Here is an 18,152-nt window from a genome sequence, read left to right on the forward strand (position 1 = left end):
ACCACTAACTGCCAGGGAGACAAAGGCACACTTCCAGACCCCTGAACACCAACATCACCAGGGAATAGCACCAGAGTTGGTTCTGCCATCACCTGCTGGTGACAGAGGTGCTGAACCATCCATGGTAGAGGAGGGAATGATGCACATGCAGCACAAAGTCCATGACTATGTGACCTTGGGAAGTAAGTTTATATGACCAACATCTTTGCCTGGGGACTGTGCCCCAAGAGCAGTCACTGCCATCTCCTTGGGCAGTTCTGCAGCATCTTCAAATAACTCACTTCAGCTCCGTTCACAAACACTCCTTCCATGTGTCAGCCTGCCCGCAAATTTAGGAGGACCTGCTTTTGCCTCATCTAAATGTTTTCTAATCACCCCTTGTCTGGCACTATTTTCATGCCTTCTGTCTGCTTAAATGCTTTCTGCAATCCCAGCCAGCTGCAGCGAGAACCTGCCCACCAAGCACTTAGGGGTGATGAGTCTGGAGGTGGCCAGTCTTCAGGATGGGGCTAGAAGAGGAAAATGGTAAAGATGATCCAAATAATGGCTCTGTGCGAAGCTGATGAGAGTCATAGGAGCTACTGACGGAAGGCTGCAGGTTTCTGAGCCTGTATTTTGCCATGGAGTGGGAATATGGGGTGGGGGGGTTGTTGCCTGTACCAGCCCCTGCTCCTACATCAGCGTGATGGGATGATCCTCTCCAATTGGAGGACGTAGTGTGGACTTCTCCTCTGGCACTGACATTCAGGACTGAATTGATAAGCGAGGGCAGCCTGTGCCAGCTGAGAGGAGGCTGTGATTAATGGAGCTGCACCAGCATCTTGGATGCTCTGAGTGGTTCCTATTAGAGTGATTGCTGGGAGAGAAACATGCTGTTGCAGGTCAATATGCTTTGGTGCCTCAGGACATCTCCAGACATAGACCTCCTTAGGGACCACAGCAAATATGCAGGAGGGGGGTACAGGGAGGAGCTGGTGAGGCTGAACACATCTTCAAGTGGAATGAAGTCCCTCTTGCAGGGTGGCCTGGGCAGCTGAGGTATTGCCAGCTGACAGCTTGCCGGCAGCCTGCAAACACAGCTCATTTTTAAAACCACCCTCCCCTGCTCTGCCCACAGTCCGCATACACAGGACAGTACACAGAGATGCTGAATGAGATGTTTCTTGAGCGCAGCCAGAGCATCCGGATGCCCAGAGGACAGGAACATCCTTTGGACCAATGTGAGCAAGACAAAGTTGCAAGAACAAAACAGGGGCTGCATGAAAATAAGGGTGAAAGTGAGGAAATGTCGTGCTGCAGAGACAGCGCCAGGGTCACCCTGGGGGAACCTGCCCTTCAGGCTCCTGCCTGCCCAGTTGAATACCCAGGCACAGTGCCTCTCCAGGACTCCCCAAATGGGACCGAGAAGGGATCAAACCAGCAATTTCATGAGCAGCAGAACCAAGGGCGGGTCCAGGTTTCCTGCGCATTTATGTTTTGAAAAGTCATTTGTGGGGTTTCTGTTCAATAAAATCGTGTGCGTGCATCATCACCTCCCTCAATGGGGAGACTTTAGAGTTTCTGTCCTCTCTCTGATCATATATTTTTGTAGCAATCTGAAAAGTTCCCCCTACCTTCAGTGAGCTTAATTGCCCATAAGCTCAGCAGTTAAAGGAGGGAAGAGGCAGATGCGCAGACACCAGCTTTCCTTAGGAACTCAGGTTCAAGATAAATAAAACATAAACCCATATCCCTTCATGCTCTCTTGATTTCCCAAGTGTCCAGGCTGAAAGACTGAAGCAAGCCTGCAGCAAAAGCTCATGGTGCAGAGAAACTACGAATTGCGTTGCTAGAGGAGTTTTTCTTTGCATATCACACACTGCATGCTGTGACAGAGGCAGGAGATCGGAGACAGCCAGGTCTGCCTGGCAGTTTCCCAGCAGAATATTTGCATTTTTTAACCTGAAACATAGATCAAAAGCAATCCCCTTAATTAAAAACCAAAAACTGATCTTCCCTCTGACATTTCTCAGCCTGGAGAAGAGAAGGCTCTAGGGAGACCTTAGAGCAGCTTCCAATACTGGAAGGGGCTCCAGGAAAGCTGGGGAGGGGCTCTTGATCAGGGAGGGCAGGGATAGGATAAGGGGGAATGGTTTCCAGCTGAAAGAGGGGAGATTGAGATGAGATCTTAGGGAGAAATGTTTTGCTGTGAGGGTGGGGAGGCCCTGGCCCAGGTTGCCCAGAGCAGTGGTGACTGCCCCATCCCTGGAGGTGTTCAAGGGCAGATTGGATGGGGCTTGAGCAGTCTGATCCAGTGGGAGGTGTCCCTGCCCATGGCAGAGGGTGGGACTGGATGGGCTTTAAGATCCCTTCCAACCCAAATCATTTTGTGTTTTTTTGAAAAGAAAAAAGTTACATGAAGAAAATGGAAAGCAGATTTTTACCTTTGGAAGCTTTTCAAACCTCCCTTTCAATAATTAAAAGATAAAATAATTAGCCATAAAGCTTTTCAGTATTTCAGAGATGGAGTTTGGAATCTGCTTAATGTGGAGATTCTGACATTTTGGCTTAACAAACCAAACCAAAACAGAAAAGGAGTTTGCAACAAAGAAGAAAACATGTTTTTCTTCCAATGGGGGAAAAGAGGAAAAGGGGAAAAGGGAAAGAAATGCCCATAGTAGCCTACCCAGGTGAGTTGGCTCTGGAAGATCCCTCCCCTCCTAATCCAGGACACTTGGGACTATTTGGATACCAATTTATTTGGCTTCCCTGCACTCCACTTACAACAGAAAAGCACTGCAATTTTGTGTGATACTGTACTGCTCTTTTCTCAGATAAGATGTGTCAGAGTTGTTAGCTATTTCAGTATGGGTTGGGTTTTTTTTTTCCCCTTGTGATGACAACCTCCAGTCCCTAAATATTCATGCAGGTTTCGATTCAGCTTTGAAGGTGGTGGGAGGCAGGTGCTTGAATGGGAACAAAGGACCTAATAGGCTTTGTGGTACTGAGTCCCAGCCAGGATGCAGTTATGGTCCTGGGAGATGCCTTACTGGGGGAGCAGAGCCTGTCCTGAGCTGGACCCCAAGCTCCTGAAACCTGGCAAGGCCAGAAGAGCTGCTATGCAAAACCAGGTTGGTTTTATTGCTATATAGCTCTTAAGTTGTAAAGAGTAAGGCAGTCTTTTGGAGAAATTGGAAAGGGGCTGTTGGTGGGAGATCTCTGAGGGGTCATCCTCAAGGAGCTCGTGGTGGCCCCAGGAGCTGGAGGTCCTGGAGCAGCCTTGTCTTAGGAAATGAGGTCTGAGAGTACAGAGGTAACAGTAATTTGATTTGTGTGGCTTTGGTGTTCATGGGTGAAGGAGGAGGCAGAAAACCAAGGAGGTCAGGAGGAAGAACGTGAGCGCTGGGAGATGCGATAGTGCTAAATTTACAGAAGGCTCAGGGGCAACGTGGTCACAGGCTAAAAATACCTTCAAGGTAACAATATAAATGAAGAAAGGGAATTGTGTGTGATCTCAAAGGAGGCTAGGGCAAGAGTCAGAGCTGGAGGCTGATGAAGGAAGCATGAAGAGTAGAGATGGGGAAGGAGACCTTGTTGGTGGGGAATTTGCCTGGGGGAGCCGGGCAGAAGCAGGGGTGTCAGGGGAAACTGTGTGAGTGCCAGTCTCTGTGTGACCAAGGAGCTTTTCATCTTTGTGGATGCTCTGAGCATAACCCAGTTTACTTCAACAAAATTCACCTTAACTTTGCTTTTCCCCATTGCTTCTCCTTCTATGTGCCCAGACAAGTAGGTTAGGGCTACAAAGCGCAAATGAATATTTAGACGTCAGCAATTTTAATCACTTGGGAAGGAGAAACAAACTTTCTAGTTGAGAAAGGGGTGTTTGTGTCTCCCTTCCCAGGTAATTCAGAGCAGCTTGGAGATTTCTGTTCACACCCTCAGATGCTTCCAGCTGCAGCTCAAGCCAATCTCCTATGGCATAATTTGTCCCAGGTTTTGCTGGAGCAGCATCCAACGAGGTAGGTGCTGTCTAAGAACAGGACAGAAAGATGGATGGTGGCACTGAAATTTTGCATTCAGTAAATACATAATATAAAATGAGTAGCTCTGTCAGCCTCAGGAGGAGGGAAGCCTGGCTTTTTGTCTGCCCATTGGCTGCAAATTCTCATTGAACCATTTTAGTGGCTGGGAGGGGTGGTGTCCTCATAGGCACCTTCTCTGGCATCTGACAAAGATGAGATCATGCTTCAGGATCCGCTCTGGAGGGGAAGGACGAGGCATTAGGGAGTTTCTACTTCTCTCTAGGTTTCCCGTTTTTGTGAAAATTGACACAAATTTAATTAGCTCTGAGGCTGTCAGGTTTGATTGAAACTGGGCAGCCATCTGGTGTATCTTCACTTTAGGCTGGTAAAAAGAAGTAATTAAAAAAATCAGTGGTGATAGTGTGTTTGAGAGTGCTAAGAAAGGCTTTTTCTCTTTGCCCAGCACCCTGTTTGAAACCCTCTTGCTTTCAAGGTGGTCTTACCATACCAGCATCTTCATCTCCACTCATGGTTGCCACAGCCCCAAGGGCCATAGTGACTGTCCCCTCTGGTGGCAGTGGGAGGCTTGGGCCAAGTTGTAGGTAGCTCCAGGAAGGAGATTTTTGGGTCAGTGAGATAACGCAATTGCAGCTGCCTGTAACCCTGTGTCCTTAACAACTCCAGATTCACAAAGTGGTTTTAGTCCCTTCCTTGATCCCATAAACAGGGCATGGGTCATCATAGAATTGTTTAGGTTAGAAAAGACCTTTAAGATAGCGTCCAGCCCTTACCCCCACAATACTATCAACTCCTCCACTAAACCATCTCCCTAAGCACATCTACATGTCTTTTAAATCCCCCTGGGACTGAGGACTCCGCCACCTCCTTGGGCAGCCTCTGCCAGTGCTTGACAACCCTTTTGGTGAAGAAATTTTTCCTAGTATCCAGTTGAAACCTCCCCCGGTACAACTTGAGGCCATTTGCTCTCACCCTGTCCCTTCTTACTTGAGAGAAGAGACCAGCACCCAACTTGCCACAACCTCCTTTCAGGCAGTTGTAGACAGCGATGAGGTCTCGCCTCAGCCTCCTGTTGTGCTTTTGCTCTTGGCTGTTTAATCTCCTTTGGGTGGTCCAACCTCCCATACAAGGGAAGATAAAGCCATCAGCTTTAGGTTTTGAATATAGCACTGGGAAAAAGCTGTGAGTGACAAAGCCCAGGTTATGGACAGCACAGTTCATGCGAACCACCAGCCGGGCAGGCATGGAGAAAGGGCTTTGGTTCAGCGTTTCAAACAGAAATATTTCCCTGGAGGCATTCTACATATTTCACACCAGTCATTTCCCACCATGTCTCAAAAATAGCTAAGGGACAGAGCATGGACTTTCTGTATCTTAACACAGCTTAGCAGATTTCATCTTCCCTTCAGGGTTTAAACTATCTGCTGTGGTATTCACGTTTTAAAGCCATCAGTAGTGTTGAAAGCAAAGAACTGACTCAGTAATTTTGTTTGTTTGAGGAGACATAATGTCCTTGGATCAGATAAAAGCACCTTCCCAGTACTGCTTTTCTATACCTCATTAATTCACATGGTGTTAGCGGCTGTGCCTTTTCCTCCACCTCACAGCAGAAGTAGCAATACAACCAACTTCATCTTCAAAATTACCTGCTGCAGACTCCTTGGCAGGACATCACAGCTCGATGAGTGTTTAGATTCCAGTTGTTCCCAAGAGACCACTGATCTTCTCAAGGTTGCGGCTCACCAGGCACTGTGTGAATTGGATTGAGGAAGAGCTCCTGGGAGGGGATGGGGAGGCAAGGAGGAAAGCAGGAAGACATATACTCAGGGTCCCAGTGTGATTCGGTGGAAGGACCCCAGATCTGCTCTCCTGCCACCAGAGGGAAAGCCCTCTCCAAGCAGCCATGCTGTTTCTGAAGAGTCAACTACAACTTACAGTGCCAATCCATGAAATACTATCTGTAGACAATGAGTTGAAGATACCCAAAGAGGCTGTGGTGAAGAGATAGAAGGAGCAAGGCTAAAGCGGGTCTTCATCCACAATTTCATGCTTTTTCCAGCTCCCAAAGACTCCTCTGTTTATATAAGTAGACCATTCTTGGTGCCACTTGCATGTAAGGACTTGCTTGTCTTTGTGGTTTTGCCTATCTCCCAAGCAGAGCAACAAGCCCTGGCAGCCCCTACAACCCCACTGTGTCTTTCCTAAGCCCATCCAAGGCTGGGGAAGGATGAAATCCTACCCTCTCCCTTGGCCCACTCCTGGTTTTGATGCTCTTGGACATACGCAATGCCCAAAGCTATACTGCAGTGTGACATCGCAAATGACCAACTAATTAGGGAAAGAGGAATGTGATGAAATTAGATTCTTCTTCAGGGCTCACAGACTATTAGTAATCTGGAATTCATTAATTGAAAATAGCTTCTTCTGTTTGTTGTGCTTTTTGTGGAGGGGGATGTTTCCTGCTTTTGGACTACGTCGCTGGATCTGTAATAATGCACTTTGTACATTAGTGCCAGGCGCATTTGTAATTGGCTACCTTATTAAAGAACACTAATGATCTTACAAGTGTTCACAAATAATGAATAGAATGGCCCCTTGCTGAATTGAGTAATTTATTCACTGACATACTTGCAGACCTGTTTTTCCATTATTTAACCCAGCTTTAGTTTTCTGCCTGCCTTGCAGAGATGATTTCTCTTCCAGCCACGCGTTGGAGAGAATATGGGTCACAGTAAACAGACTTCATAAAAATTGTAGGGCTGCTCCCTGCCAGCTCCTCTTCTAACATACGTGGTAGGATTCGAAGAGTAAGCAGCAGCTGGTATAGTCTCAATACTTCTCTCGTCCATTAGTTGTTCTTAGGATTATCCTGAGGCATAAGGAATTGTAGAATCATAAAATGGTTTGGGTTGGAAGGGACCTCAAAACCCATCCAGTTCCACCACCTGCCATGGGCAGGGACACCTCCCACTGGATCAGACTGCTCAAAGCCACATCCAACGTGGCCTTGAATGCCTGAGACAGGAGTTGGGAAATGCACACCGGAAGGTTATTTTGATTTTTTTCATTTAGATATGAATGTTAGGAGAAGGATGTCAGCAATATGTGTGAGTGGCAGGACTGGTTTTCCAAATGCTGGCCCTCACAAGTGAACTGAAACACAGCTGTGTGGTTCCTGCACCTCATGCAATGTTGGACAACCACTTTGCTCCTTCCCTAAGCAGCCCATCTGAGCTCGCAATTTGATTTACATACGAAAGACCTTGTCCTAAAGCGTTCATGACTTACAATGAACATGCAGAAGTGAGCACTTCGCAGATCATCCATGACTTGTAAGGGGGGGAAAATTCAATGCATTTAGCAGTTGATGATCCTGCACTTGATTTTGTTTGGTTGCAGGTCTTCCCGTTGCACAGTGACCCTTTTCCATGGGGGTTAATTGAGAAGGACAGGTACCTCTGTCTTATCTCAGGCTTCTACAGCATAAGTGTCTTCTCCTGAGTCTTGTGACTGTGTGTCCGGAGGAAATATTCCTTGGGGCAGAAGCCAGCCATGATGTATGGGGGAGGGATTTAAAGGACAACAGGAGGAAATTCTTCACAATGAGGGTTGCCCACAGCAGTGGTGGCTGCCCCATCCCTGGAGGTGTTCAAGGCCAGGTTGGACGGGGCTCTGAGCAGCCTGGTCCAGTGGGAAGTGTCCCTGCCCACTGCAGGGGGGTGAAATTAGATGATGTTTAAGTTCCCGACTCAAACCATTCCACGCTTCTATGATCCTGATTTTCGGGGAAGAGCCTACAGATCGTTTTTTTTTTCTTTCGAGTGACAAACCTGGCTTTTTTCCTAGGGTGGGGGTGGGTGATGCTCTAGAGGGATGCCGAGGCAGGGCGAGGGTTAAGGGGGCGGGAGCGGGCGGGGCGCTGCCGGGGAGCCGATTGCAGCCGCTCCTGCGGCTTTGCCTGCGCCGGGCACGGAGCCGCGGCGGGGAGAGCGGGCGGAGCCCCCGCCGCCCCCAGACCCCCCTCTCCCCCTCCTCCATCCCCCCCACCCCTGGACACCACCACCATGGTGCAGAAATCCCGCAACGGAGGTGTCTACCCGGGGCCAGCGGCTGAGAAGAAGCTCAAGGTGGGCTTCGTGGGGCTCGACCCGGGAGCTCCGGACTCCAGCCGGGACGGGGCGCTCCTCATCGCCGGCTCCGAGAGCACCAAGAGGGGCAGCATCCTCAGCAAACCCCGCTCGGGGGTCTCGGGCAGCGGGAAGCCCCCGAAAAGGAATGCTTTTTACCGCAAGCTGCAGAATTTCCTCTACAATGTGCTGGAGAGACCGCGGGGCTGGGCTTTCATTTACCACGCATACGTGTGAGTAGAAAAGGAGTGTGGGGAGGGGGCAAACGTGATGGGAGAGACCCCCATACACCCCTATATGTGTCTGCCTGCCTTCCCCCCTTCCATCCCAGCCTCCCCCCACCCAGCGGGTTCGGATCTGCCTTCCTCCACCCACCCCCTCCATCCCAGCCCCCCAGATGGATGCTGGAGAGGAAGGATGCTCCAGCTGTAGAGGAGGGGGGATGTCGGGGGGATGCTGAGCCCCCCTCCATCCCCAGCAGCAGCGGAGCAGCCGTCTCTCCCCGGTGCAGGGTGGCACCGTGCCCAGGCAACCTGCACCGGGGACCTGCGCTGCCAGCTGGGGGGCGATGGGGAAGGCGAGAGGGGGGTGTCGGGGGAGCCCCTGCAGAGCCAGGGGGTGGCTTCTTCCCCCTCGAGGTGTGCAGTGCGCCTGGTCCCTGTCCCCCTTCCCTCCTGGTTGCGGAGGAAGGGGCTGCTCCTGCGGTCGGTGCAGGGGGCTGGAGCAGCGGGAGTGATGGATAGGGACTGCTCCTCCGTCTTGCTTGAAATCACCATAGCAATGCTGTGAGCAGAGGAACAAAAAAGCTCTGCTCAGGCACTCTCTCCTCCCCACCTTCCATCTTCCCCCCCCGCTCCCCCCCCCCGGCTCCTTCTCTCCTGGCCCCATCGTTGGCTGCTGGGTGGCTGGAAAAAATGCAAGCTGGGGTTGGTTTTGAGGTGCATTGGGTGCTGAAGGTATTTCTTGTCCCTCTGTGGGAAGCAGCTGTCTTGGAGATGTGTCTAGAAAGAAATGCTAATCCGTGTCTGGGGCTTCAGCTGCACAGCGATGAAGCGGTAAACAAAGGAGCAGTCCCAGGGTGCTCATTCCCCCTCTGCCACCCCTTTATTTTAGCCAGAAATGCCCACACCTGCCCTGCTCTTGGGTACAAAGATGCCCATGTCTGAAGGCACTGCTGCATAGGCAGCGCAGATGACTTCCAGTTGTTTAGAGGATTGCAAAGGGAGGGTCAAGATAAATTGCTGTGTTACTGCAACTCCCTTCCCTCTGGGACTTTCCATGGTCCCACCAGGCTCTTCTGCAGGCCTGGGCTCAGGCTGGGGTGTTTGTTCCCTTGGTGCTGATGGGTTTTTTTTGTGTTTGTGTGTTTTCCATCACGGTTAGGGCCTCTGCCAGCCCTGGCAAGTGGAATTTTTGGGCCTTTTGTGGTTTTTCTCCCATCCTTTTGCTGTTTACGCTATTCTCGGGTAAGGTGTCTGGATGTGCTTTCTGGTCCTCAGCCATTTTGTACATTGAGGCCTTCCAGGGAGGTGTTGTCGAGTCTGGTTGGAGAGTCGGTGGAAGGGGGAGCTTTTCCTTGTGCTGCAGCGAGTTGGGGTCCTCGAGGGGAGCTCTTTTCCCTGGAGAAATGGGAGAGGAGAAGAGGGAGCATCTGTGGAGCTCAGTTGCACCAACCATGAGGAGTACAAAGTCCAACACTGGGAGTCCTGAGCATCCTCCATGCTCAGGGCCAGCCTCTGGAAGTTGTAGGTGGTTTGTGCCACCAAACCTTCCAGAAGTGCGTGCAGAGGCCAAGCGTTCAGATCTTGAGCTGGGTGCTTGCCTGTGTCAGTGCTGAGGATGGGGGGGCGTTGTGTGCAACTGTGCACTGGATGCTATTAAATACAGGTGAGACTCCAGCTTGGGGATAAAGGTGGATGGGGCGGAAAACCAAATGGCAAGTGGCAGGGGTAACCCTGAGTGTCGTGGCTTTATAAACATCTTTGTCTCTTCACCTGCTCTGTCTTAACTTCTGACCCGTTTGGCTTTCTGTGGTGGCGTTTGCTTGGGCAGCCAGTAGTCCTTGTGAAGCAGGAGCAGGGGCATTGATACCCTTCTTGAACCAGCATCCCAAACTGATCTCCTGCCTGCGATCTCTTTCCCATGAATGCCTGTTCCCCACGCTCTCACCAGGTCTCTGAACCCCCCCTAAGTGCCTCCCCCCCAGCCCAAGCAGCTGCATTTCTCCAGGGCTCGTGACTCCACTCGTACCTGCTGTGATACCACATGGAGCCGTGCCCTCTGATTAGAAACTGCTGGCCTGGGGTGTGCCAGGAGGTGGGCAGCCTCCCTGGCTCACCTTGCGGTGGATGCCCGAGCAGCTGGGAGATTTAACCGCTGGAAAACCATCCTCTGACCTGCACCCATGCACCCATCGGGAAATGGAGGCTGATTTCAGAGCTGAGGTGGTAATTGCGCTGATGTCTGTGAAGAATCAGTGATATAATTCATTTTTTCACAGTGTATCAGGAAGTTAAATGGACTCCAATCTTCTGAACTATCCCTACGGTAGGTTTAGCCTTGGCAGTCTGCTAATGTATTATTTAAAGTGCTGAAAGGTATGGTAAGCATCGTACAAAGTCACCGGGACAAGCCCATGCAGCAGTTATTGCTCAGTTCCCCGGGTGAGCCTGGTGTGGCCCGTGCCAGATCTGTATGAGTTAATGGGGCAGGGAGGGGGGTTTTCTGTAGCTAGAAGTCTGTAATCCAGACAGAACAGTCAGATAAAAAGCTTAGCAGCTACTTATTTAAAGATATGAGAAGATGGAGACCAGCTCAAGGTTGTAAAGTTTGTGTGGAGAGCTGGAGCTGCGCTCAATGCCCAATGGCCGATGCAGTGCCTTCACCGTGCTGTTGGGGTCATGCCATCTCCTGCCTCAAACCCTGTTTTGTGCTGAAGCCTTGAGCACAAAAGCACTGTTAGCCTTTGTACAGCTGGAGCGGGAGTCCTGAAGAAGATTGTGGATGGGGGAACCCTATCCTGCTGCTATCTCTGGCTATGCACGACTCAGCCTTCCGTCCCAACCCCACCTGCCAGCACCCCTGTTTCTCTGCTCCCGCTACTCACAGGGGCTTTCTTGCATTAAGTTTTAGTACCTCTTTCCAGTGTGAATGAGTTTGTGACCATGCGAGGTTGGGTTTTATCTTGTAGACGTGTATTGACCCAGCTACGTTGCTAGGTGTGGAGCTGCTCCGGGCTGCTATGCTGCTCGGGCAGCTTCCCTGCACCCAAATGCCAAGACACAAACTATAGACGCTCTTCCAGCATTGAGATGGTTTAATAACTATGAGAGGTGCCTCTGCGTAAATACCTCTGATGAACGCCTGTCTGCAGAGGCCCAGCTCCCAGGCTGGTGTTGCACCGAGCGATTGATGCACTGCCTCAAGATCCCTGTGCAAATTGCATTTATTTCCAGTGCCACATCCTAGATCCAGTCCACCCGATTTCTTCCCCCACATCTTCCTGTTGTCACTCCTTCCCCTTTGCACCATTTTGTGCTTAAGAAAACAGGGAAATTCAAAGCAACTCCCAACCCCCTGAGCCCCAGACTCTCTGCGTGGTCTTCTCTCGGATGTTGCCTCTGCAAAAGCACTGCTTTATGTTTGTGTTGTGATTTGGTTTTGTACTTAATAGCTCTTCCTACACTGGCGCGACTGGGTGATCGGCTCGTGAGAGCTGTGTTCACAGACATATATAATCTAGAAGTTTTGCACAGCCCCATAAGCAGCTGAGCCTGGTGGGTCCCATTTTTGAATGTAAACTCTGGCTCCTAGAGGTCTGAGCCTCCCTTGTCTCTCATCTTCTGCCAGTATTTCTCTCACCATCTTCCTTTTCTATTTTTTTCTCCTTTTTTCTTCACAGAGCCTTAGCAAGGCAGCACGTGGCCTCATTCTGTTCAAGGTTGAGCTGAAACTTGAAAAGTTGAGCTGTGTCTAAATAGCAAGCTGGGCTTTTGGAGGGATGCGGCAGCACATAGAATCGAGGCAGTTCTCTGCACAGGGAGGCATTTTGCTTCCAAAATTTTTCCATTTTATTTCTTTCAATAATTTAAATATCTTTTCTTTTTCTTCTAGTCCTTTTACACTGTTTTTTGCAATGTGTCCTCTGCTCAGTGCTGTTGGTTTGAAGGGCTGTAATACTTGAAAAGTGATTTTTGTTGCTACTTGCCGTCTTATTTCAGGAGGGATCACTGTGTTGTGTGCAAGGTACTTGCACTGGGTGCCCCCGTAGCCTTACGTATCCAAAGACACATTTGCTGATCCCCTGTGTGAGCTGCTCCTGTTTGGCCCCTGACCTGAAGAGGAGGGGGCTGGATTTGGGGCAGTGGCAAGAACACAGCCTCTATTCAGACTCTTAAAGCTGCGTGCCCAGGGCCAACACAATTCTTGCATTTCCTACTTTGAATTTACAACCTTAATGCGTCTTTTTAACTGTGTTAAAAATAGTTTGGGTGCATTTTTTATCCGCATACTCTGCACCATACATTCAGTTAATTAAGCAAGTGCATGGACTTAAATTATAACAAGTAAGAACATTTCCTCCTTGTCTAATTCTATTAAAATTTCCTTATGCCATCCCCATCCCGTTAATTCTTCCCATTTAACCCAGCCAGAAGCCACCTCTCCTTCCACAGTCTCCTCTCTGCACTGCCCGCGTCCTAGCTCGGCCACGGCTGGTATGGTGAGAGGATGGAGGGTTGATGCAATTGTTTCCCTGATGATCCAGGGTTTATGGGTGCAGAGGTAGCTTCTTTTCTGATTCCGTCCATGCCTTACGTACTGATGGAAACATGGTTATTTAATATGGAACCATTCCCAGATAATCTTTTGCATCAGATTAAACAACTCTAGGAGCACTCAGCCATTTTCCTGCTGCCTGGTTTGGGCTTTTAGGTAGCTCTCATGGTTTGTTTTGTTTTCCACTTACATTTTTTTTATACTAGTTTTATGGCATTTGCTAATTAGGGGCAAATTTAGTTTGACAGTCTCATTTATCCATCCCCAAGCCCCAAGGGGTGGTGGTTCGTGGCAAATCCTCACCCACAAATATGGATATTGACAGCAGGTACGATGCTACCCAACTCAGCTCATCCACCAGTGAAGTACTGGGACCTCTTGGGTTCTCCTTCCAACCTCCTAGTTAAGTCTGTGGGATGAGGGGGCCAATATGGATCTCCCACATGTGCTGAGTTTAGTGGAGGTGCTGAGCTTTGAGCTTTGGTGATGATGCCCTCTGTTGCATGGTTGTGTCTGCCCTGGGGACCGTGGAGACATCTGTGGTGTGATGCCTCACGAGCTCCTCTCCAGCTGCTTAGTCAGAGCTTGGTGGGAGCAACCTGATTTCAGTCGCTTTAATGTGTCATGTTCCAGTCATCACATTCACCCCACACTGACATTAAGGAAATGAAAAACAAGCTGATCCTCCAGATGACCTCCTTTTTGTGCTGCAACACACCTCAACCAGATGGGTCTTCCTACAGCTCAATTTTGTATAAGAGGGAATAACCCGAAAACCAAGCCCCACATCCTGCGCTGAAGGGAAGGTGGGCTTTGCTTGAAGAGATGCAGTTTGAAAAAATCAGATTTCTTGATTTTTTTTTTTTTTTTTTGCATTGCAGCAGAGGGAGGAGCCATTCGCAGGGTGAGATGCAAACAAGAGTTTGGTGGGGCAGGGTGAGCAAAGCAGAGGGTTTGCCTGTCAGTTAGGCATCAGTGGGGTTTACAAGGATAAAAGCACATATCTTTGGTATTGGGCTTCTGGGGCTTAAGCAGCAAACACTTAGCCCTGCATAATCCCTTTTAAGGTAGCCAAAACGCTTAGCTGGTTTGTTAGTCAGTTTTTGAGGGACAAATTCCTCTTTAAATTGTGATGGCAGGGAGATGTGTCAGTCCTTTTTCCTGCTATGTAATCTCCTGTAGACACAGGAGAGCTGAGAAAGATGGAGAGTGGCTCCTACAGAGGATTAAACTTTGTCTGGAATGTGCGTCTTGGGCAAACATGAACCTGTCCTTGTTGGTGTGGAATGTCCCCAATTTAAGGTGAAAGAGGGGAGATTGAGATGAGATTTTAGGCAGAAATGCTTTCCTGTGAGGGCGGTGAGGCCCTGGCCCAGGTTGCCCAGAGCAGCCGTGGCTGCCCCATCCCTGGAGGTGTTCTAAGGCCAGGTTGGATGGAGCTTGGAGCCTCTGATCTGATGGGAGATGTCCCTGCCCATGGCAGAGGGTGGAACTGGATGGGCTTTGAGGTCCCTTCCAACCCAAACCATTCCACGATTCCCAATACATCACAGAAGAGAGGTGGTTTCCATCACTGAGATAGCCATCGCTACAGGATAATGCAATGGCTTTTAGCCCCCCATAGTCAAAAAAGAACCACATCTCAAAATCAGTTTATTGTGGTGGTCTAGACTACGTTTCGTGAAGGTATTTAGACAGGAGCTGTGTTGGAAGGTGATTTGACTGGTGAGCACGTGATGGCAAAACCAGGTAGTGCAGCAGGACGCTGAGCGTGGAGGTTTGGCTGGTGCAGCAGAGTCCTTCACCGCCAGATGTTGGCAAAAGCACTCGGACTACTCCAACACTTATTTAATGGCAAAGGATGGCCCAACCAGGACCAGTAGGTATTTAAGTGTGGTCCCTTGGTGGATAGGCCCATCCACCCAGATTAAGAGAAAAATCCCATTTTTCTTCGGTAAGAACAAGTTGTGTGATACTTGATCTTACTTGATCAGCTCACTGGAGCTGCACGTGACCTCAGCTCCCCACGCAGTTCTCGCTAAACTGCGAATGCAGCGTCCCTCATCTGTGACGCTTTGAAGGTGTTTTGAGAAGGGTCATGTGCCTTTATTCTAAAGCACTGAATTGATCGCATATAGTGGTGTTTGATGGAGAGTGTCTCACACGAGTCACTGGCTGAGATGGCAAGGGCTGCTTTATTACAGCCTTGGGGCATCCTGATGGTGTAACTGCCAATAAATGAGGGAAACTGAAGCATTCCTCCAAATCTCTATCTCATCTGTCTTTTGTATCACTCCAGCCTCTTAACATGGTTTTCAGATGTATGGAAAACTCTGGGGTTGGTAAGCATCCCTCTGGTGACTTTTTTGAGTGGATTGGGTGTCAAAGGGGGAGCCTTTCTCAAGGCATAGGGAGCAGAAGACCTGTGAGATCTTCTTGGTTCTCGCTCTTGCTGCTGTAGGGAGATTTAAAGCTACACCTCAGTCACAGGGATTGCTGGGTGCAGCAGCAGCCTTGTCTTTGCAAGCCCTGTGACTGAGCAGTCACTCCGTTTGCTTCAAGTTGTACAGTGTCCAGGCATTGCAGGTGGGGTGGGCTTTCTGCTGAGATTTGGTGATGCTCAGATACCTGCAGGGTTCCTCATGGAAATCCCATAGGAGCATCAGTGCAGATCTTGGGTGGGCAGGTCTGCCTCCCGGAGATGCCCATTTCTCTCTGTTGATGACAGAGGGAGCCTAAGCTCCCTTGCCTACCTTCGTTAAAAGCTGGATGGATGAGTCCAGACAATGACGAGAGAATACAAAGCCTGGTACGCTTTCAAACTGAAAACTGGAGTGAGTTGAGGCATCTCCCACCTCCTGCCACAGCCTGTAGGAACTGGGATGTTCAAAGCCAGAACTACACTGGACACCCTGCCAGGTAAGGTCAAGGTGAGAGGTGGACCTGATCCGCATTGAAATGGGATGGCCAGGATCTGAGATCCACATTTACTCAGCCATGTTTGAGACACAGTTTTGAGAAAGGAACCTTTATAGCAAACCCTGATCAACTCTTGCAGATCTGCAACCCAAGACCCAGGGGAAATCAGAAGGCAATCAAGCCTTATTCATACTGATTATACTTCCTAAGCAGCTACAGTTGCATTGAGGCTCTCAGAGGGGAGTAACTGATGGTCAGTCTTCATTCACAGGTCCTCCTTTTTTAATGCCTCCCCAGGAGAGTGGAACAGGGTGAAGAAACAAGAGGACAGGCAAGGTCAGTGGGAATGTCTGCTCCTGCTTGGCTTAGAAGGCAACTGCTCTTCATCTGAGGATCCTGGCAGTCCATTGTGGCTGGCACTTGGTCTCTTCTGGACAAAGATTGAAAGAGGCAGAGATTTTTGCCTTCTGGAGGGTCTTTCCCAGGGATTCACAAACACCTGATTTGTAAACAAACCCTGATCTGCCTGGAAGGCCTACTTTCTTGTTTAGAGCTCTGCCAGCCAGAGGAGGTGACAAGTGTCAAAGCAAAATACAGCTGGGCGATAGCTGAGCTGCTGTCATGCACCATAGAGGATGAGCACAGCGGGACAGGCAATCCTAATGCAGCTTCTCCAGATATGCTGTCACTCTCTATAAAGTTATTATGATGCCCAGGAAAAAGAAAAGCTAGCAGAAATCCTGACTCAAAGGTGACTCACGTACATCTCCATCTCTTGAGTGAATGCAATACCTTGTGTCTAGGTACCTGCTGTGTGTGTTTGTTGCAACTTTGGTTTGATATGGTCAGATAATGGTGCAAAAGAAAAGGAGAAACTTCAGTCAAATAGTAGTTAAAATAAATACCAAGGGGAAAACAACGCTCTATTAATATTACAGCAGCGTGGAAGCACCCCTAATGGAAATAGAAGTCTACAAGCTTCTGTGGTGCACATTGGGCCAAAAAAAGCCAGTCCCTGCTGTAAGAACTTATTGTGTTGGACAAACCAGACAAATGGAAGGCGTAAAGTATTTTTTGGGCTTCTTATTTGCTTTGGGATGGATGGGTTGGTTTCTGTTGTGCTCCACTTGCAAAAGAAAGTAGAGGTTGGCTTTGGCAGGAGCAGACTTTTGGAGACACACACAGAGGCCAGTCTATCTTAGTGGGAAATCCCGTAGTCCGAGAACCTTAGCAGAGTTAACTTTGGGTTGGAAGGATGGAAGCAGAGTACAGCATTCAATTCTGGAGTCCTCAGTACAGTAAGGACACGGAGCTGTTGAAGGGAGTCCAGAGGCGGTCATGGAGATGATTGATCCGAGGGCTGGAGATCTTCTCATATGAGGACAGTCTGAGAGAGTTGGGGTTGTTCAGCCTGGAGAAGAGAAGGCTGCGGGGAGACCTTAGAGCAGCTTCCAATGCTGAAGGGGACTCCAGGGAAACTGGGGAGGGGCTCTTGATGAGGGAGTGCAGGGGCACGACGAGGAGGAACAGTTTGAAGCTGAAAGAGGGGGGAGATTGAGATGAGATCTTCAGAAGAAATGTTTTCCAGTGAGGGTGGAGAGGCCCTGGCCCAGGTTGCCCAGAGCAGTGGTGTCTGCCCCATCCCTGGAGGTGTTCAAGGCCAGGTTAGATGGGGCTTGGAGTCCCTGATCCGGTGGGAGGTGTCCCTGCCCATGGCAGGAGGATGGGCTCTGAGGTCCCTTCCAACCATTCTATGTTTCTCTGAAGGCGCATCTTCCTTGATACATGGATCACCCGTGAACAGCAGCAGTTTGCTGTGATCTTGCTGTTCATTACAAACGCAGCACCTAGAGGGCTGTGAATTTGGCTTACCAGCTTTCTCACTGTTCAAGTGTTATATGTGGCAGCAAAATGACAGCACTGGGAGATTTTTTCCTTCAGCATGTTTTTGGGGTATTGCACAACTCAAAGTCTCAAAGTGGCCGTTAATTGAGTTTATACTTGCTCGGAGGTTCATTAGTTGATCTGAAGAATGTAATAACAGATGTAAGAGCACTCCTTCTTTCACTCAGGAGGACAGCAGAGGAGTTAAAATATAAATATCTAATATGTTAAAGCAGGACAAAAAGGAAGTGAGGCTGTGTTGCCTCCTGCCTCTTCAAGCCATATGGTGGTTAAGCCTGAATGCTTCCACGAGGGGCAGTGAAAAACAAAACCCCTCTCTGGTAGCAGGATCTACTCATTGCTCTTGAAGCAGGTAGGCTGCTTGAAGGGCTCAGGCTGGTGTAACCATTGGTTTCAATTTTAACCC

At 49.4% G+C, this 18,152-nt stretch overlaps 1 protein-coding gene across 13 annotated transcripts in view; it reads left to right on the forward strand.

Annotated features, from left to right (window-relative positions):
• Positions 1-8,074: 8,074 nt before the first annotated feature.
• KCNQ2 (potassium voltage-gated channel subfamily Q member 2) overlaps positions 8,075-18,152 on the forward strand; it is a 78,228-nt gene continuing 68,150 nt past the window's right edge. For all 13 annotated transcript variants that reach the window (XM_054081626.1, XM_009562746.2, XM_054081617.1 and 10 more), the window contains exon 1: positions 8,075-8,379. In XM_054081626.1, the coding sequence (XP_053937601.1) occupies positions 8,084-8,379 (296 nt within the window). In that variant the 5' untranslated portion in view covers positions 8,075-8,083. The remainder of the gene's footprint in view (positions 8,380-18,152) is intronic.

The sequence above is a fragment of the Cuculus canorus genome, chromosome 16 (genome assembly GCF_017976375.1).
Source record: "Cuculus canorus isolate bCucCan1 chromosome 16, bCucCan1.pri, whole genome shotgun sequence".
NCBI classification, from domain to species: Eukaryota; Metazoa; Chordata; class Aves; order Cuculiformes; family Cuculidae; genus Cuculus; species Cuculus canorus.